At 38.9% G+C, this 20,518-nt stretch overlaps 1 protein-coding gene across 1 annotated transcript in view; it reads right to left on the bottom strand.

Moving 5' to 3' along the window:
* The window catches only part of lamc3 (laminin, gamma 3), a 155,536-nt gene that overhangs the window by 66,328 nt on the left and 68,690 nt on the right, over positions 1-20,518 (bottom strand). Inside the window, exons 5-9 of the mRNA XM_026173353.1 lie at positions 17,112-17,300; positions 16,096-16,213; positions 11,547-11,645; positions 10,609-10,745; positions 10,147-10,266 (exon numbers count right to left, since the gene is read on the bottom strand). Coding sequence (XP_026029138.1) covers positions 10,147-10,266; positions 10,609-10,745; positions 11,547-11,645; positions 16,096-16,213; positions 17,112-17,300 — 663 coding nt within the window. The remainder of the gene's footprint in view (positions 1-10,146; positions 10,267-10,608; positions 10,746-11,546; positions 11,646-16,095; positions 16,214-17,111; positions 17,301-20,518) is intronic.

Below are 20,518 nucleotides of genomic sequence, written 5' to 3'. Positions count from 1 at the left end.
ATATTCTCTCCTAAAGTGCTCCCTTATGGTGGTGAGGGCTTCGTTTTCAGATGTAGCTTGTTGGCTATTATTCTGCTGGGGGTTTGATTTACGTCATGTGGTTCCCGGGAGTTCTCTCTCTGTCTGTAAGGAACTGAGGAACCAAGGGATAATTACTCACAATCCTAATAGACCATCGAAGAATAGCCCCACTTGCAGGCCAATCTCCAAAGTAATGAATCACTATAGAAAAAACAATGAAAGGATTATTCATGCGTAAGTGTGATTTGCAGTCTGTGTATTTCCAAGGATTTATATTCATTCATCATCTCACATGAGAAATTGGGGAGGATTTAAAAATGTAACAAATAAGTAAATAGTGCAGCGTGCTGTATTCATGTGCAACTTGCTTTTCTACTTCATGAAAAATTGATTACTCAATCAACTTCAGTCCCAAATAAATCAGCAAGTTACCACTAAAAATAGGTAACAAAGTAAAAAGTTACTTCAGAAAATGGGATAAAAACAAACATACATACATTTATTTTTTTTAAAAAAAGTCTTCCTTCCTCTTTGAAGTTTTAACTCAGCAAAGACTCTTGTAATGTATATATGGGCTTAGTACCTAAATTCACATTATATAGAAAGAAAGAAAGAAAGAAAGAAAGAAAGAAAGAAAGAAAGAAAGAAAGAAAGAAAGAAAGAAAGAAAGAAAGAAAGAAAGAAAGAAAGAAAGAAAATGGGACATGTAATTTCCAAAACATAAAATAAGGATTGTAAAGTAATCAGGTTTTGGATTTGCCATCAAAAATAACTGGGTGATGTTGTGCTATTCTGTACAGTTCATGATACAAAACATTACTGTATATACAAAAATAGATTTTACCCACTAGTTAGTGAAATCCAGTTTTAAAGCTTTAATTTAGCATTTTAGCTGCTGATATTTTGGAATGCTTTCAACGAACAAGTTATTAAGTAAAATAACAATTTTAAGGCATAAGAAACTCAAGCAAGTTCAATTTTGTGTTCTGCAGCATAGGAGACCTTTTAGCTGCTCCCACAGAGACCATTAAGTCACCACATGGTTCCACCTACTGTTCGCATTTCATCCTTGTCATTCTCTCATAAAAATGTCAGTAAAGTTGTGATTGCAGTATTTCAGCATCTAGCAAGCTCTACTTATGAAGAGCTTGGAAAACTGCCAAGGTTTCCAGTTATGCTAGGAATTTCTTCTAGAAAAACTTTGGTATTATATCTTTAGTAAAACTTGCCAAATTCCACCTTTATATTAGTTTTACATTGCCTGGAGTTCGGAAAGCAGCCTAGATGTCTCATGTAACATCTGCCTGTATTGTAGAATGTATTTGGTTAAAAGACCAGAAAACCTCAAGGTGGCATCAGTACAGGTCAGCTGACAACAGCTGGTTTTCAAAGAATAAAAAATATAAATATACAGTCCACCACATAAATTATTAGTCTTTTATACCTCTTCCCAAATCCGACATTCATCCTTGTGCTAAGTTATTAGCAAAAGCCAGCTTGATTAGCATGCTGCATAGTATATATTATAGTATTTTTTATATCACAGAAACAGATAGTTAGTGCAATGCAATGTAAAATGAAATATTATTATTTAACTCACTAAAACCGGGTAAAAGATTTCTTGGATGGGTTGCTAGTATAACTAACCATATGGCTAGTTATAAAATTTTCTGGATAAGTGATAAATAGAAAAATAAATAATAGAGGTCCAATTTAGTGGCCTAATAACAGCTAGTATCCCACTATGCACCCACCTGACACTCAGCAGCAAATCTCTAATATATTTATTAGTGATTTTCATACCTTTAAGTCTTCTATAGCAGTGATTATAGAAATCACAGAAGTTCCCAACTGATAGAGGTGACCTCGAAGTATCCAAATACTAAGTAAACGAAGCTTCAATGCTTCTTTTACTGCTTCCTTTAGCAGAGGAGACCTGGGACCATGCTTTATTAAAAGGGAGGAGAAAAGGCAGTTCCATAATTCATAACAAAGGACCACCTGATAATTCATGAAAACAATCAACATAATAAACAAAGTGTATGTAAATGTTAACTGTAACTACCTTTTCTATTTCATGCCATTACCTGCAGATATATTTTGAGGTTTTAACAACTGCCTCTTAACCTCCCAGCAGAAGATTATGAGCTCTATTAAGTGATTAAAGTGTGTTTAAGGTTCTGTATAATCAGTTTGCATGAATGTCCTTTGCTGTACTGCAGCCTTTAGGATTATCATAATTTCGTTTTTATTTGAGGTCAGCTGCGATAAGTGATGGATAGAGAGAATTTTAATGCAGTCACAGAAATCCTAAACAGGGCGGTGAAAAAGAGTTACACTGGATAACAGCAGGTAAATATTAGAAAATAAGATGTATTGAATGTTATAGGCTATTGGACAGACTTACTAATCAGAGGAAATTACTGTGAGACGAGTGAAGGTCGTTCACATTCTCAGTGCACCTCTCTTCTGTTTTGCTAATTTTTACCAGTTCTACTCACCTTTCCTTCACCTCAATGTTGTTTTCATCGAGGTTGAGGAAAAGAGGTTAGGAAAAAGAAAAGGAGGGACTTTTCAAGCACCCACACTTTACTTATGGACACATGATATTAGTTAACAGATTGTAGACGATAGACCTGCCCTTAAGTTATTTTTTTTTAAATAAAACAGCTTCATGATCATGTTATTTTTTCAACATTTGCTCATAAGAATTAATGTACTGATAAGTGTATTAGCCTCTTTTTTTGTTTAAAGCAAAAAAGAGGGTGAATGAACCTCAAAGTCTCTTACACTAATGACTCACTCTAAATTAAAATAACTTATATCTTGCTTGTTTTACTTTCAGATATAATGAGGTGTAAAAACGAGTAGATTTAATTTGGTTTGTGTCAGAAAAACCAGGTGAATTCAGGAAAAAAAACGTTTCAGGGCATGGGGCCTTCCACATTAAACATGCAAAATATGCTCTCTTAACTCATTGGTTTTCAAGGTGCAATTTTCATAACCTCTGAAGAGATGCCAGGTTGGAGTGAGACTCCCAGTGCGCCTTTTGTTAAGTTGAACCACTGACTGTCTATGAGCTGTTGGTGGCTTTGTAGAGACAAAACAATAGTACCATCAAATTTCTCATCCAAATCTTGGCAAGAAAATGATTAAATGCATTTCCTAAAATGTCAAAAAGTACTGCTCTAGGCAAAAAAATACCAAGCATTCACTGAGCTTCTCCAATTGGTTGGTGTTCTCTGTTTATCATTGTGCAGCAAATATCACTGTGTTTCGGACTGTTAGTCAGACAAAACAAGATATTTTAAGATGTCATCTTGGACTCTGGAAGCTGAAGGACAAAACTATCAACAGTGAAATATATCAACAGAGAAATTGCTAATAAAAATAATAGCTGCAGCCCTGGGTCATTGCAAATAAATGATGCGTGCATTTGAATGAACAACAACAAAAGCAGCAAAAAGAAACCAGAGCTGCAGTTTGAGCCACTCGATCTCCATTTTGTTTCTATGAGTCTGTCAGAATGATCTGAAGTCCGCTCACTGTGCCACCTTTGACACTGTGCCAGAAACACATAAAGCTGCCATCACAACAAGTGATAGATGCCCGTATAACTTTTGGGGAATGGAGAAGCAGTTCCCAATCAATCAGAGGGTTTAGACTTTGCTCCAACCAAATTAAATCAGCTCCATTTCAATTAAATCACTGCTGCCTCACACAAACCGGAGTCCCACTGAGGCTCTAACATCGACCACCATGCAGGCAATCTGACGGCAAAGGCTGGATGGACAAACCTTAAACTTTTAAACAGGTTCAATACTCTCAGGACTCTAAAAGTCTGACACTAAACTGCACCGCCTGCAGGCGCTCTATGGTCCCATGGTAGCTGCAATAGAAACGTGATTCCAGGAAAGGAAGGAAGATTTTATTCATAACCAAGCTGACTGATAAAGCAAAACACATCACAGAAAGTAAGCACATGCAGACTAGTGTACTACACATGAAATACAGAAGCACAAAGAGCAATTGTATATAAGAGAAATATACTAGGGCAGCGGTCCCCAACCCCTGGGCCACGGACCGATAGTCGTTTGATACCGGGCAGCGAGACCCATATGGAAAAGATATATATAAATCTTATAAAGTTTGTATCTGTCTTGTGTGAAACTTGTATGAAAAGCATACAAGAGTGAAAACAGATATAAGATCCCTTGAAAAATTATATAAATGAAACTTGTATGTTTTGGATACTTACTAAAACAATATATGAAAGTAATGAGAAAGTGGCCACTTTCCAGAGTAAATCATATAAGTTTTTACTATTTCTTTTCCATATGGGGAGTTAAGTCTCGGATGTGAAATATATGGTTATCGCTATTTTTTTAAATCTATCATTAACTTGGTTTCCCTGGGTCTTTTCTCGTGTGTTATGAATACATTTTCCTTTTTTTTTTTGTACCGGTACTGGTTTTATTTTGTTGTATTTATCTGCGAGACCTTAAAGACCAGTCCGTGAAAATATTGTTGGTCATAAACTGGTCCGTGGCGCAAAAAAAGATTGGGGACTGCTGTACTAGGGGACTGTGGCTCAGGTGGCAGAGAGAGGTTTTGCAGTTTGGTTCTTGGTCTGCTATGTGGACCCACAAAATCCCCACTTTGAAAAAACATTGACTGGTCTGCTAACTTTTTGGGGGGTTTCTATTGTATCAAGTGTATACCTCTCCTCAAAGTTTCTATTATGTCTTTTGGTCATTGTTAAAAAAAATTTAGATATGCTTTTAAATGGCTAATAAAAAAATTACATGTGATCAAATGGCACTGTATGGTTTCAAGATTTCATTCCTGCTATCCACATTGAGATATTTAACAACATGCAACCAAAGATGGCTTCCAGAACCAAAAGTCCCATGCCTAGAGATGATGTATATTCTAGAGATGGACCGATCCGATATTACGTATCAGTATCGGTCCGATACTGACCCAAATTACTGGATCGGATTTCGGAGAGAAATAAAAAATGTAATCTGATCCATTAAATATCAAAAAAGCACCTCACAAAACTTGCAACACGGCGTAACTCGGCTCATAACAGTAGCATGTTGGAGCAGTATGCAGCACGTGATAGAGCGGCTGTGTGTATTTGTAGCGTAGCTACCAAACCAGCATTTCATCTCCAGGAAGTTATCCCAGAGAGAAGTAAAGCAAGTGTGTAAGTTCATCTCTGAATGTTTGTAAAGCATTCCCACGTTAAACTTAACAACCGATATATGGAGAGACGGCCTCTTCTCTCTCCCTCCCTCTCCTGCTGCTACTTCAATAGTGAAACTGATCAATGATCAGCTGATCGGCTTTTCTGTCGGAGTCCGTCTCTCTTCTTTGTTTTTGGCCCACTTTGCACCAGAAAGAGGAAACCAGCGGCTGAACAACAGCAGCACGTTTAACCTTGATAAGCTGTTGTTAGAATTTATTTAACATTACTTTCTACACCAGGATCTTTTTCTACGCAGCTGACGGCTGGTAACTGTGCAGGGGCGGATCTAGCAAAGTTTAGCCAGGGGGGCCGATGGGGCATGAACTGGGAAAAGGGGGCACAAAGACATACTTTTCTTTCTTATTCTCATTTAAAATGTCTAGCTTTTAATAAATAATTATCTGAATCTTACACCCAAAGTCTTAATCTGATGTAAAATGTATAGAAGTCCATTACTGTATATAGTAACTGTTAAGTCTAATATACCGTAGTAAGCTATAGTACTTTTTCTTTTGGGAAGGTACCATCTGTGCAGTCTGCAATTCTGTAGAAGAAAGATGTTGAATCTATTTAATTATTTTTGAAAAATAATTTATTTCTGTGCATTTTTTTTCACACTGCATCAAACTAAAGTTGATTACGTCGATTAAGCATCATGAGGTGGAGGGTGGGGGTGGTTCCCTATTTTTTTATTTTGCTGGGAGTTTGCAACCCTATCAGTTAGGTTGCTTAATATTTCCGCTAAGTACTCTTTAAAATACCAAAATAGGGAGGATGGTGCAGGTTTAAGTTTATTAGATTGATCAGTATTGCTGAACTATGAAATATTTTGGGTGCAGTGTATTTTTTTACACACAGGTATAACAGAATAGCTTTAGTGTTGTTTATTTAAACTTGAATATGAACTTATACAAAATGCAGCAAGATATTTAAAAAAAAGTTTTATTGATTAAAAAACACTATATCGGATTCATATCGGTATCGGCAGATATCCAAATTTATGATATCGGTATCGGACATAAAAAAGTGGTATCGTGCCATCTCTAGTATATTCATATGCAGATGTCCGTGTGTAATTAATGGCAGTTCTGCTGCCATTAGTGTGCGTGTGAGTAAATGCAAAACACATGCAATACGCTTTGTAAAAGTGATGAAGTTTAAAGATGCTATAAAGGCTAAGAGCAGACTATTTTTTGTTTTACAGTTTTTAAGAATTACAGCTGCTTCATATACTTCAGAGAAGAGGACACAGTGGAGTGTGAAGCAGCGTGAACCTGTGATCTACTCAGATTACTTGTGTTAGCTCTGAGGGCTCTTGTGAAACCCACACAGAACTTTTCTAAGAGGAATTCTGACATGCTGTTCTTTTATTAGAGTGTTTACACCAAAAGTATAACTGCAGGGCAGTGTGTTTGTGTGGGCAGAACATTACAGGTACACTGCAAGTGAGAAGATCCAGGAAGTCCACAGTGAATGATATATGAGGTTTATGGGGAAAGCTTTGGAAAGTTATCAATGGTGTGTTAACACCAATAAGAAGAGACTCACATGTAATAATATTTTTGCCAAGATCAACCTCCAATTTTAAAGTGATTCCAACACCAAGTGCCAAAAACTGCAGTTGCTCAAATGGCCACTTGAGGCCGGCTGCAAAAGTGATTCAATTCCTGGCAGAAATACAGCAGAAATAAACACGTTTACAGCCTGGTATAAAAAAACAGCTTGGGTCTTTATAGCTCTTTCCCTCCTTCATGACTGCACGGGGAAGTGACTTTCTAAAGAAATTATCCATTTAAGGCATAAAGTTAGGAAAGGTAACCAGTCTGAGTGACAGATGGCTGTCATTTTGTGTAAGGAGCTGGCTGGTTAGTTTTCCCAGCAAGTACTTTTATAAGCAGTTCTGATTTCTTCACGCCACAATTAGCATGGGATTTATTATCAGTGAATTAAGAATGTGCCCTACTAACAAAAGTACCTAGCCAGCACTAGCAAAGCTCAGCAGTGGTCATATCTGCTAGATTAAAACTAAACACCCCCCCCACCCCCCCCCCCCCCACCCCCACACACACACCCAAAAACCCCCAGAAAACAACAACAGACATTAAACCACCAGGTGATTGCTCAATGCTCACAACCATCTTTTATTTACTGCCTGTGGTCAAGACTAAAGAAACTCCAAGAGGGCACAGATTTTTTTGCAGAGCCTGAAATATTGCCTGTCAGGATGTCTTTAGACGTTATCAGTTTATTTCAAGCATATTGAACTGTCTCACTCAATCACTCAGTCTAAATTGGCTGACTTTTGCTTCTGCTCTGTTTCTCTTCACCTCAGTTTTATTTTTATTCTCATTACTCCCTTTTCCATGTTTGCACTGCACTCCCCGATTTACATTTGCTGCATCTCCCTTCTGTTTTTGTATACCCTTCCAGATGATGAGGCCACTAGACTGAATTACATGCAGACTTAGTTGCAGGTAGTGCTCAGGCTGTGTGAGGCCCTTAGCTGCCACATGCAGCTTGAGTCAGACTGACAGGTAGCCTGGGGCTGATATCACGGATCTTCTTTCTCTCCCTTTCACTCCTCAACTATATGCTGCTCGCCTCCCTTCTGCTAGACATTATTGCATTAAAATTCACTCCCCCCCCACTTCTCCCCTGCTTAAGGCTTAGCAGGTTGGCATGTGGTGCATATACTCAAATCCACACTGCAAGCTTCTCCAACCCATGGCTGCAAGGACTTATGTTAGATGATGTCCCCTTCAGCATGAAACAGTGCTCAGCCAAGAGAACCGCCGTTACTGTCCAGCAGATTCAAGTGGTGACCACAGTTGCTGGAGGCAGGTCAAAGCAACTGTTTAGGGTGGTACTTCATGTTTGTCTGTGATAGTTCCTGGCAGCCACACTCGAGCGTTCCGTCTGTTGAGTCACCGCGGGGACTTGAACTCAGCCTGTGTCAACTGTCAAGCAGATGTCCAGGATCGGAAGGAGGGGAAGTGGCAATGCTTCAGAGAAACAGCGTCCTCAAGTACATACACAAATACTCGTTCGTAAATGCCCACGTATATTAATTTACTACTTGACAGACTAGCGCTGAAAGGAAAATAGAAAGGAGGACAATTTGAGATGTGAGCAAAAATGAAAAAGAAAAAAAAAATAGATCTTCACACAGCGCAGAAGAAGGAACAATTCTGACAGCCCAGCTGGTGTAAGTGATTGTTTGATTGTCATGGGGAATTCAGGAAACTCGACTGAGATTCTTTCTCCCTTTTTCGTTTCACATAGTGTCTAAAAAGGCTGCCAGCCTGGCCAGCAACTCCTTGTTAAACACTATTAAGGAAATATCTGTGACGCCCTGTCCTTCTCCTAGCTATGGCTGATATTTCTGGAGCAGAATGAGCCATGAAGATCCCCCAAAACGTGCCACTCCCTTGCTTTACCAGTTCAATAAAATAACAGATGATTGAATCCCGTCCCTCAAGTGACAGCTCAAGGCGAAAGCAAACTACGGTGACAAATACATTTGCGGCAATCACAGAAATTGTGTTTTGCATGATGTTCGAGGAGGAGTTGTCACTCAGAATTATCTCATTCTTTGGTGACGAACACTGGAGAGGGATTTCAGCACAAAATACAAATTAAAAAAAAATAAAAGAAGAGGAGAAACCATGTGAGAGAATCTTCCAAAGCTGCTGCTCTGGTCTAATCTTTAAAAAAAAAACAAAAAACTGTACACATGCACAAATATGAAAAATTAGATCATTAATGGGGATGGTAAAGCAATAGATGTGTGCATTTATTATGTGGAGAGACAACATAAACAAGTACTGCACAAAGTAGATAAGCAGGCTGTCACAAAGCTGCTGTTGGCCAGTGGGGGCCACTAATCTGAGTGCTGTGGACTACAGAGGCGTCAATATAGAGTGTGTGAACAAGAAATGAACTTTTCAAAACATTATTAACTATGTTAATTTCTAATTACACACGCACACACACACACACAAACACACACATATACATATACATATATATATATATATATATATATGCATATGCTTGGGCATATAAGCAATCATAATGCATGTGTCAGGACATGTCACCACACGCGCGCACATTTGAGCATCCATAACTTACTAACGCATTTATAATGACATTATATAAATTATGCCCGACCACTAGGCCTTGTCACATCCTCTTTCAGCTGTGAGTTTTTCATCTTCCTAAAAAAAGACGCCTCCAAATGGAGTCGTTCCCTGTGATCGCCCGTTTTGGGCATTAAACCTCCAGGATGCAGAGTTAATGGGATTGCTCCTGTTTTGCTTCGGGCTGCGGACTGCACAGTGGCTAGAGACTGGTGGTGGGGGGGGGGGGGGGGGGGATTTGATGCTTAGAAGCGACTTAGTGGAGACAAGAAGAAACCAAGCCAATTTTCACTTTGTTGCTTCTCCAGCATGGCCAAGACATCCAATTCCATCAGGCCTTTGCTCCTGGCACAGCTGATAGAAATGGGCCCTAAGTCCTGTGGCAGGGCCAGCTTATTCCCTTATCTTCTAATGGCTCTGATAAGGGATTGGTAAAAGCGGTGACAGAATAACCACCGCGTGACCCGCTGCCAAAAAAATCCTGATTAATCTCACTAACGAACAATAGGAACAAGCTATGGATATTACAGATACTTTACTAATATCATTTACATATTTGTTTTGAAGAACAACAGCTGGGGCTGTTTTATCACTAATAACGAATAAAATCTATTTCAGCGAAGCTTAAATATCTCCCTGGGGGATGCAGCCCACCTGTTGAGACTGCGGTAACAACAACAATCTGAGCTTGTGGATTCGTTCAAATCTCTATTATTTTTCTTGCCGACTCACCGGGGGCTTTGTAGAAGCCAGTGTCCTCTTCTGTAAGAGGCAGCAGGTAGACTTCACCTTCCTTCCACAGCAGGGGGTAGTCCAGCCCTCCAGAAAACTCTCCCAACCAGCCTTCTTGATCTGGAGGTGAAAGACATCGCATCTGCTAAATATTCATGTTCACAAAGAGTTTGTATGTTTATTCTTACAGGGGTTATCTGTCCAAACAGCTTTGTGTAGGTTGCAATGTATGTTTATGTATGTTTTCTGTCTTTCTTTCATTTTTTGTTATCTAAAAAATAAAAGAAGAGAAAAAAACAGCTTTGTTCCTGAGAGCTCAGCACAGAGCCAAATGCTGAAAATGGAGTGAGGACAGAGGGTCAGGGAGAACAAAGTAAACATCGCTGGTCTCGTTAATTTTGGCTCAGTAATAAAGCTCCCAAGGCAACAGGGAAACCTCATTAATGGCTGGGAAGACAATACCTTCAACGAAGTCAGAAGTGATGTTGACAGCAGCATAGTGATTGGACGAGGAGCAGGCCAGCGAGTGGCCATAGCAGAAGCACGGTTGGCAGCCTGCTGGGTTTATTTGCTGGAGATTGAAAAATCCTGGCTTGCATCTGCAGGTACACAAACGCACACACACACACATCCCCGTGCATAAAAAAAGTCATTAACATGCAGAAGCTTTAGTCACACCTGATTACAGCTCCTTACCACATCCATGCTGCACTGTTATATTCACTATCTATTTAAGCTTTTTTTCAGTTCAGCAGTTTGGGCGCAAGTCGCTGCACACATTGCGGCATTTTAAGAAGAAGAATGGAGCTCAGCTGCTAGCACCCTGACCTGCAGGCACTTGCTGCCATGTGGGTGGGACAGGAACACCGCTAAAAATCAGCCACTACACTAGTCACATTACACAGGAGAGGAGCTTGCTCAACCACCCGTGAAATCAGCCAAAAAGTCAACAAACAGGGAGTACAGAATTATTCAATAGTTGGAGACCTGGGGCTGTGTGTATTGCTAATGTCATAGTGAGGTTATCTGTTTGATCCTCTATCCCACAGGAGCAAGATAGAAGCAGAAAGGGAGAAGCAGAGACTATTGACACAGTTTAACGGTCGCTTGCACTGCTTTAGTTGTTAAAATGACAGATAGCTTAAAAATGTTCAAGCAAGTCTGAATCAAATTGTTCTTAAGCCCTCTGTTTCTGCTGCACCAGCCGACTGGGAATGAAATTTGCAAAGTTATTTTCCCCTTAGGAGCGATAATGAAAATGATTTTTTTTCAAAAGCGATGCTAAAAAGAGACCAAACATAGGTATATTACATAATGTTTGGATGTTTTATTGTAAAAGACCTTTACAGTTGGCTTGTTTGTTCTTTATCTGGGAAACAAACAACAGCACAATAACCAACCTGTTGCAGTTCTGTCCCTCCACATTTTGCTTACAGTAACAGCGTCCATCCAGAGCAGAGCAGTCACCCACACTGCCACTGAGGTCACATTCACATGGCCTGCAGAAAAATAGAAAATAGTTTAATCTACTGCATTTAGCACGCATGTATAAAAGAGAAGCAGAAAAAGAAAATGGGCAGGAAACACTGAGATGAGGACAATTTGATGTGAAGACATCCCTGATGTCGGTTTCCTCACTTTCAAGACAGCAGATGTTCAGCTCTGAAAAACCACAGGGTGTCACGCTCAAGTAGATATTAACAACACAGGTTCTTGTCTTAAAACTTGAACCTGGGCCTTCACAGTGTTTCTGCCATCACCACAAAGTCATTTTCAAAAGTACAAAATGTTCTTCATAGCAAATCATCAACACCCAAATCTGAAATTTGAAGGCTGCGTAAAACGACCTCAATTAAAAAGCAAGTAAGTGTAAGTATATGGATCAGCAGCGTGTTGGATTTTTGTCAGATTTTGTTTGATCACATTTATTGACTGGTTACTTTTTGTTTGAGATTGAAACACAGGATCTATTTTTAATGAGGTGCAATTACAATAACTCAATTATCCCAAGGCAAGCAGCCTCTAGTTGTTTCTGCTCTAGTGGTCTGGGTAATTCACGCATCAACTCAATAGCCTGAGTTTTCAGCACGAATGAGAGAAAGTGCTGTGTGTTTGTTCGTGTGAGTGTGTGTGTTTGTGTTTGTGCATGTCAATATCATCTAAGGGAAACAATTGCAGATATTAATGTACCGTTTTGGTATGTAATCTTTAGAAAGGGAGGTTTAATATTCTCTTGATCAAGCCTACTTTTAAACCTGCATTTACAGACTTTTTGTTAGCTGAGATACAACCTACACAAATGGCTATCTGGATCATTTGCTTTAAGCTCTAGTTTGGTCTCCACCAGCTCTTGGGGAAAATATCTATTCCTTTAAATTTCCCTCTAATTTAGCTGATATTTGCACTGCTTTTTGCTTTACAGTGGCTTTATCAGTTCTTGTTTGCATTAGCTTTATCGGTTATAGATAACCAAAACAAATAGCTGAATGGTGTTAAAAAGTTCTGTAGAACTGGGGAAGCTATTTTGTTTAAATTTAGCATTTTGAGGCATAGCTTAATTTTTCATAAAGAAATGCTTACTGTAGAAGCTATAAAGTCAAATGAATGAGGCTAAAGCTCAATATCTATTCTTTTGCTTAACAGTCATCCCACAGCCTGTTGTCATAGTATCCAGGTAGAAGAAATAATATTAACACCAAACATTCATTGATATGCCTTTCAACACTATCGCAACTTAGCATTCCCCCGGCAGATAGAAGGGGGTCAGGGAGAGCTCGGATAGACTTCTTATGAATATGAATTTTACAACATACAACACACACACACAGACGCACCTACACACACAAACACACAGTTGTGCACACACACACATAGATACACCTTCCTATAAATTTACATGCAGGCTCATGTGCACTCATACTTAGTATGAGGCTCTCAGTTCAGACAAAGTTGAAATGCGCTTTTCATCATAAAAATGTATGCAGCTGGTCAGTGCATCTTCACGTTCCAATAAAGGTTGGAAAAAAAGTCTGACTGAACCCACTCCCAGTAAAACAGGTTGAAAGCAAGTCTGTATCTTAAACTCGGTCTGACCCAATGAGCTCTAGTATACTGAAACTTAAAATCAGAGCTTAGTAAAACACATTATAATAATATTTTACTTAATGCATTAGTAATGCATACAGTTAACACATTAAAGCTAAACAAATCATGATCAATAAAGAGTAAAAGTGTAATTATTAAATTATTTATTTATCATGAGCAACTCTTCATTGTCAACTAGTTGCTGGCAGTTAAAAAAAGAAGAGGAAATGTTTGAGTCAATCATGAATTGATGAATTTGGATTAAACCAGATCAATGCTACCAACTACATAAAGACACTCAACTACCTTTGGAGAAAAGTAGAAAGTTTTACAGGCTAAGTTTCTCCTTGGCTTTAGCTGCAGCTCAAGCTGTTCTCTGAAGATTTTGAAGGCAGCAAGGCTGGATTCAGTCACCATGGCAACATGAAGAAGACTGCATGATCTCTTGCTCGGTTCTAAGGGGACTTCAAACACCAGATCTTTCGTTTCTGCTATTCAGGACTGCTAGCTCACCAATCTGAACAACGACCATATGCGGTAGGAGGGAATTCATGCAAAAAGTTTGCAATGACTTGGCAAGACATTAGACCAGCCTTTTTCTTTTCCCTTTTAAAGTTGATGATACTGGTAACATTTCTTTGGAAATGTATTATTTAAAGTTGAGTAGGAGGAAATGAAGTTAAAAAAAATTTCAGCTGTTGATATAGACCTATGGCAATGTATTTTCATGTTATAAGCAAATAAAATAAGGAATTGATTCAAACTTATTTTAACCTCCTAGGACCTGCGTCCACATATGTGGACATCACCTTTTGGATTATTTAGACAAAAATACTCAAATTTGCTCTTCAAGGGCCTGATATCTACTTACGAGGACATTATACTGCTACTGTTCTATTGAAATTTTAAACAAATATCCTCATATGTGGCTCTCATTTTTCTTTAAAACAAAAATTAGGTTAAAAAAATCTGGTAATTCTTTGTTTTTACATTCATCAGGTCCCAATCAGCCCAAATATCAAAGATAAATTAAAAATGCATGCCGTGAAAGAGTTTGGGTCTTAGGAGGTTGAGAAAGGGTGAGCAGAAACAGTAGATCTGGCATTCTAAGTCGATAGCAAACTGAGCGAAATGTCTTAGGACTTTGTGTTTCTACTAGTTATATTTACTGTGTACTAAACATGAAAAAATGTTTTGTTTCATTTAACTAAAAATCTTACAAATTTCTTCAGTGAGTTCTTTGTTCTCCATCAGTTCTAAAAGAAAATCTGTTTCTTAAATGCAGTTGTGTCCACCACCTACTCACTAACTGTGTGTCCAACTGAGTCTAACTCCTTATTCGCCACAGAGTGATGCTTGGACTTGTTGTCTTTATATTGTGAAAACATCCCTTTAGCATTTTTTAGTTTTGGTGCTAATATATTTGGTGTCTAAAATAAATAAAATTAAAGTAATTTATTACCTAAATTTTAATGAAGTTTCTTATTGTTTCTATGCCGATGACATTCAGCTGTATATATCTTTTAAGCCTCATCATCTGAATAGGCTCTAGTCCATAGCACTCTAGTCCAGTGTTTAATCCAGGTTAGTGATTGGCTCTCTGATAATGAACTTACTTTAAATATCAACAAGACTGATAGATGATTATAGCTCCTCCTGAACTATTTCCTAAAATCAGTCAGGCTCTTACTTCTCTTTGGTCAAGTCCAGCATTTGAAATCATGGTGTAATATTTGATTCTTTGACTTGCATATAAAATCGTTGCTTCTTTCCTGATTCTTTCATTTAAGTAACATTCCTAATTTGCGACATATGGTCTACTCAACTGAACTATAAAAATTTTTTTTTCAAGCATTTGTGTCATTGCATTTATCATGTGTGTTGACCAGCTTGGACAAACCATGTCTTTTGTGCTTCCAAGCTATACAGTACAAAATTCTGCAGCCAGACTATTAACACATTCTAGCAAGCATGCTAAGATAGTCTTTACACTGGCTTTCAGTAGATTTTAGGATTTACATACAGGGCACTAAATGGCCCGGCACCACATAATATATCTCAGCTTCTTACAAAATACACTGATGCTTGCTGTCTTCTGATAAACGTGAAAACGATTTTTTGACTTGTGTCACTGTGTGATGAGTTGGGGTTTAGAACATGTTGGTTTGTTCACAGTTTGGTATTTAGTAGGTTGTGTGCCATGGATTTATCTGAGCTTCTGTGCTGGATATAACTGCTTGTGGTGGCTGAATAGGGCACTAATGGGAAGAGTGAAACTGAACAAAAATAGTAAAAGATACTTTGAAAACAAAAACTTTAAAATATAGCTAAACAGGAAACAATGCATTTGTGTAATGTAGACAAAAATAATATGAGGTTTTCTTGATAGAAGTCAGACAACTTCTGCACACTTCCATAAAAGGGGATAACCATGAAGTAATTCAGTGGACTCCGAACATACATAAAGCAAAAAAATCACATTGGCGTAACTAATATTGTGCATGATGAATATACGTGACACCCTGAAATAAAAAGCTTAATAAAACTGAAATGAATTTTATCCATGTGGAAAATAACACTGCACTTGGTGGCTTGCTTGTTACAATGCTTGTTAGCAGTTTGACATTGTGTTTGGCACATCCTGGTACTTGCTGATAAGGTCACTAATTCACAGTAGTGTCACGTCGAGAAATTTGAATCCTTTTGTCCTGCTTTGCAGTTTGATAAATTCAGGCTTTGGGAAGTTAGGTGTCACATCTATAAAACAGGAAAGCTGTATGAAATGTAATGTCAGTGAGCCTTGTGTTCACTAACATAAAATGAATGCATGTATACTGTATATATTACTATATGTATGTTGCTCACCTGCAGCCACCGGGGCCTATCGAGTGAAAGCCAGCCTGGCATGTGTTACACTTTTCTCCTGTCACACCTTCCCGACAAGCACACCTTCCTTCTACATCACATTGTAGACTCACAGATCCTGGAAGGGTTCAAATAAAGAAAAATGTAATCATAGTGTTGGACAAGAATTATGAGTATTTTCTATAAATATCTATCTATCTTTCTATCTATAAATAATGAACATTTGTTTTGAATTTCTGTTCCTGGAAGAGAAGTATATAACCTTGCTTCTACACTGTAGCCGATATAGTGAAGCTTTAGTTAATGGAGAAAAAAGGCCATCTGGGGCAGAAAGAAGAGAAAAAGGGAAGCCTGATGGAGTCTGCTATAACCTTTGATCAATATAATGGACTCCAACAGCTCTGTGCCTTCACCGCACACTATTTATATGAAGAGGAAAAGATAGTTAATGTTTTTTGTTCACTTTTCTCTCTCATTCTCTGATGATGGGTGAAGCACAAACATAATTTGTGCTCCACCACCACTAATGCTCCTCCACCTAAAGTTAGGTCTTGCTTAATGAGCAATGAGTCTTTTCATTGATAATGTTCAGTGAGTCAACTGGATCAATTTACACCCGCATGGGTGAGTAAATCCATGGATTTCCTTAATGATCATCGTGGAAGCTAAGGCAATGATAACTAAGATGAGATTGAATGAATTATAAATTGAAAAAGATTCTACTCCTAGGCAAGTTTGGTGAGCTGATGGGACGTAGAAAATATTAATGCAGTGCCATTAATTTTTTAAAAACATTGGCCATAAAATTTGTAAAATTAATCCTATGAGTCCCATTCATTTGTAGCTAAAGCTTGCATATGGTGCTTTTTTGTGCCAGTGTGGCATTCCAATTTAAACATAATTACATTTTCTCATGCAGGAGAAAACAAAAGTAGCAAGTAATGACATTGGCATGGATCATAATTAGGGCTTCAGTTATTATCAAAACAACTGAGATTTTTGTGTCTGCAGTTTACCGTTGACATTGCAGTTGCAGGGTAGGCAGGGATCTTCTGTAGATTTCCGGTAGTAGCCATTTCTGCAGCGCTCACAGTGGGGCCCATCGGTGTTGTCTCTGCAGCTCACACATCGCCCCCCACTGCCAGTGCTCCGGTACTGTTCCATGTCAAACACACATTGGTCTGATCTCCCACTGCAGTTACACTCTGAGAGTGAGGTCGGTGGTGCAGGAAAAAAAAGAGAGAAGAGGTAAGAGGTCAAGAGAGGAGAGCTGCTAAGACGAGGAATGACCAGCCGCAGGGGAAGATACAGAAAGCAATGAAGTTAAAAAAAAAAAAGGATGGCAGAAATAGATGAAGTGGAGAGACACACAAAGGGTATATGCATGTGAGAGATTATGTGTTCTGGGATTGGATCATAATTTAGAGTCTCATTGCTAATCTCATTTCACACAGGCCTAATGAGGAGCCAATCGGCTGTCAGGGGGCACTTAGATAACAGTAATTCATGTTTGTACAAGAGCAAATTACTCAGCTGATAACACACCACCACAGCTCTCATACCCTTCACATCAAATCCCTCTTTAGTTTACAAGTTACCCTGAGGGGGGACTTAGGTGAAATTGCCCATTTTATTATGAATCAAGCTCCCAGTTGAGCTAGAAATAACCATATGATTACCCTTTCTTTTTAATAAGAAGTCTCATTAGTATTTAACTTATTTCACCGGTTGCTTTTAAAACCTAACATGTGATGAACTTGGGCTCGGTGGTTAAGGACTTTAATGTACAGAGCCTTCATTTGTTTGGCTGTAACTTATACTGCATAGATACAGTTACTAGCCACAAATCGAGGCTTCGCAGGGTTAAAAAACCTACAACTATTGTGACTGCTCTCATTTCCATATATATTTAGAATTTTAAAAGTAATGAGTTCGTAATTATTGTTGATTTAGCACATATTAATCCATTCCTTGGCTGTGGCTTAGCTCTTCTTTGGGTACAAATCCACCACCCTTCTGTGTGGATGTTGCAGTTGTTCTGGAGGTGCTAACATCCAAATAAAAACGCAGGCATGAATCGGAGCATGAATTTCTTTTGGTTTTAATCTTCGGCTTAGACTAGCAGCCTCTCACCATATGATAGCTTGTATCCGGCCCTCCTATGATCCAGAATTGGAGAAAGAAAAAGCATATAGGAACCCAACAGCAATCATTCCCAGCAGCTGTTTCCAGCCCTCTGACCACTAAAAGCCCAATTCTTTTTGTCCTATTTTGGTCTGTACTGCATCATTAAGGGAAACTCAGGCACTTTAGCTCCTAAATGCTCATTAGTTTTTCCATTTGGCTTGTGGCTGCCTGTATTACCTACAATCATACTGACTATGATCTTGCATCGACAATGTGATAAGCTACATACAGTTTGATTACTGATACCGCGTTAATTTGTACACTACATTAGTAAAAGGTTTACTTCAGTGGTCTCTATGGTTCATGTAAATGAGGTAAGAACGGCAACTACTAAGTTTTCTCATTTCTTATGCATTGATTATGTGAGTCCGCTGAGGTGCGAGTGACGTTAATTTCATCATCAAACACTGAGCACAGGGGTCTATGCTGACATCCAGGTGCCTAGCAATATTTTTGTGACCACACACGCTCATCTGCGAAGAATTTACATTTCAATGCACCAACTACGCACGCACCCCAGGTGGCGGATTTCAAGTGGACTTCAAAGAAGTATAACAGGAATGACTACTTGGCCGCTGTGTCTCCAGCTGTCCATGTCCATGTCAGTAACATAATAAAGGCTTTGCTGGTAAGAGCTTATGGAGTCATGTGGGTTTTGAGCGGGTCGGTGTGTGAACGCACGTCTTCACACTTAGGATGGGACTTCTTAATTGCTTTGTGCAGTCACTGGAACTAAGGAATTTGTGTTTAGTAAACATTCTGATTCCAGACTGTACAGACTGCTTATTAAAACCAAAATACCTTGTTTTCTTTTCCTTCAAGTGTTAAATACAGAAGATGAGGCAAGTGGGTGTGAAGTCTTTGAAGTTGTTTAAGGGCACCTTTGATGAAGTTGTTCTGAGTCAAACATGTAATGTAACAAATCACTTCTGCTGCTGAATCATTAGTGAGGGAATGTGATTACATTTTTTATGAGAAATCTACATAAGGAGTAATTGACGACTGCTGCCTGCTGTATCTGAAAATTAAATTAAAGAGAATGGGAACTAAAACTAAAAGTCGTGGCTTTAAATCCCCAATGAATTTAGAAGTGCCAAAAAGTTTTTTAAATCAAACATGAACTGAAGAATCAAGTCATTATCTCTGGATTCATCAATGTGAGTTACCTGTTTGCGTTTAATAAATTAGGTTTATTCATTGCTGCAGCTCTAAAACGCCATCCTTGAGTTGTAGTTCAGATTATTGTAAAAGATACAGCAGGAACCAGCAATCTTTGCTAGGAGAAGACTTACAGATGCAACATGGATACTGAGGTTCTTGGGAGAATTAGATTAGGAGTATGGAGAATTATTGCACATGGGTAAACTGAGAGTTATAAACAGCAGTACCAGTGACCGATTAAATTATACTGTTACATATTGTACTGCAGTAATTCACCAATGCATGGACAAGGAGAACAGATGGTTTTCTGGATGGCTATGATCCTTGATAATTCTGTCGGCCTTACACAGACATCAGGCAGATCTTTTTAATGGCGGGATAGCTCTTGGCAGTGACGATCTCTGATGGCTGCCCCAATCTCTGTCGTGATTTCCAGCTTTTAGCAAGCAACTTCCATTCCAAAACTGTCATACAGCCTGTCACCAGGCTGTCGATCGTGCTTCTGTGGAAGATTCAGGAGATAGTGTCTTGTAAAACTAAGTGTCCTCAGAAAGTATGAGCACTGACGGGCCTTTCTGTCCGTGATGTCCATGTGAAGGTTCCAGGATAGATTCTCAGTAATGTTCACACTGAGTAAGTTGAAAGTGCCTACCACTTCAATGTTAGCATAGCTAATATGGATGAGCCAGTGTTCTCTTCTGGATGATAGTTCACTATCATCTCCATTGTTCTGCTGATGTGAGAGAAAGGTTGTTGGCCTGTTTAGCTTTGTCGGCTGTCTCATCATTGTCTGCAATAAGGCCTACAACAGTCCTATTGCCTGCAAACTTAATGATGATGTTCTTGGAAGTGAAAAAGGAGCACAAGAGTACACTAAGAAATCGCACACTGTGTTTTCAGTGAGCGAGGAGGAAGGGTGTTCCCGTTTTCCAGATGGGTGAGGGCAGTGTGTGTTGCCAAGGCGACTGTGTCGTCCATGACTCTGCTCCTTCTGTGGGCAAATTGAAGAGGGTCCAGGATGTCGGGGAGCAGCAGATGTGTTTTCTGACCAGCTGCTCAAGGCACTTCATGAATG

Source organism: Astatotilapia calliptera, chromosome 7, assembly GCF_900246225.1.
Source record: "Astatotilapia calliptera chromosome 7, fAstCal1.2, whole genome shotgun sequence".
Taxonomy (NCBI): Eukaryota; Metazoa; Chordata; class Actinopteri; order Cichliformes; family Cichlidae; genus Astatotilapia; species Astatotilapia calliptera.
The sequence above is the reverse complement of the archived record's forward strand: the minus strand, read 5'-3'. Positions and strand labels throughout refer to the sequence as shown.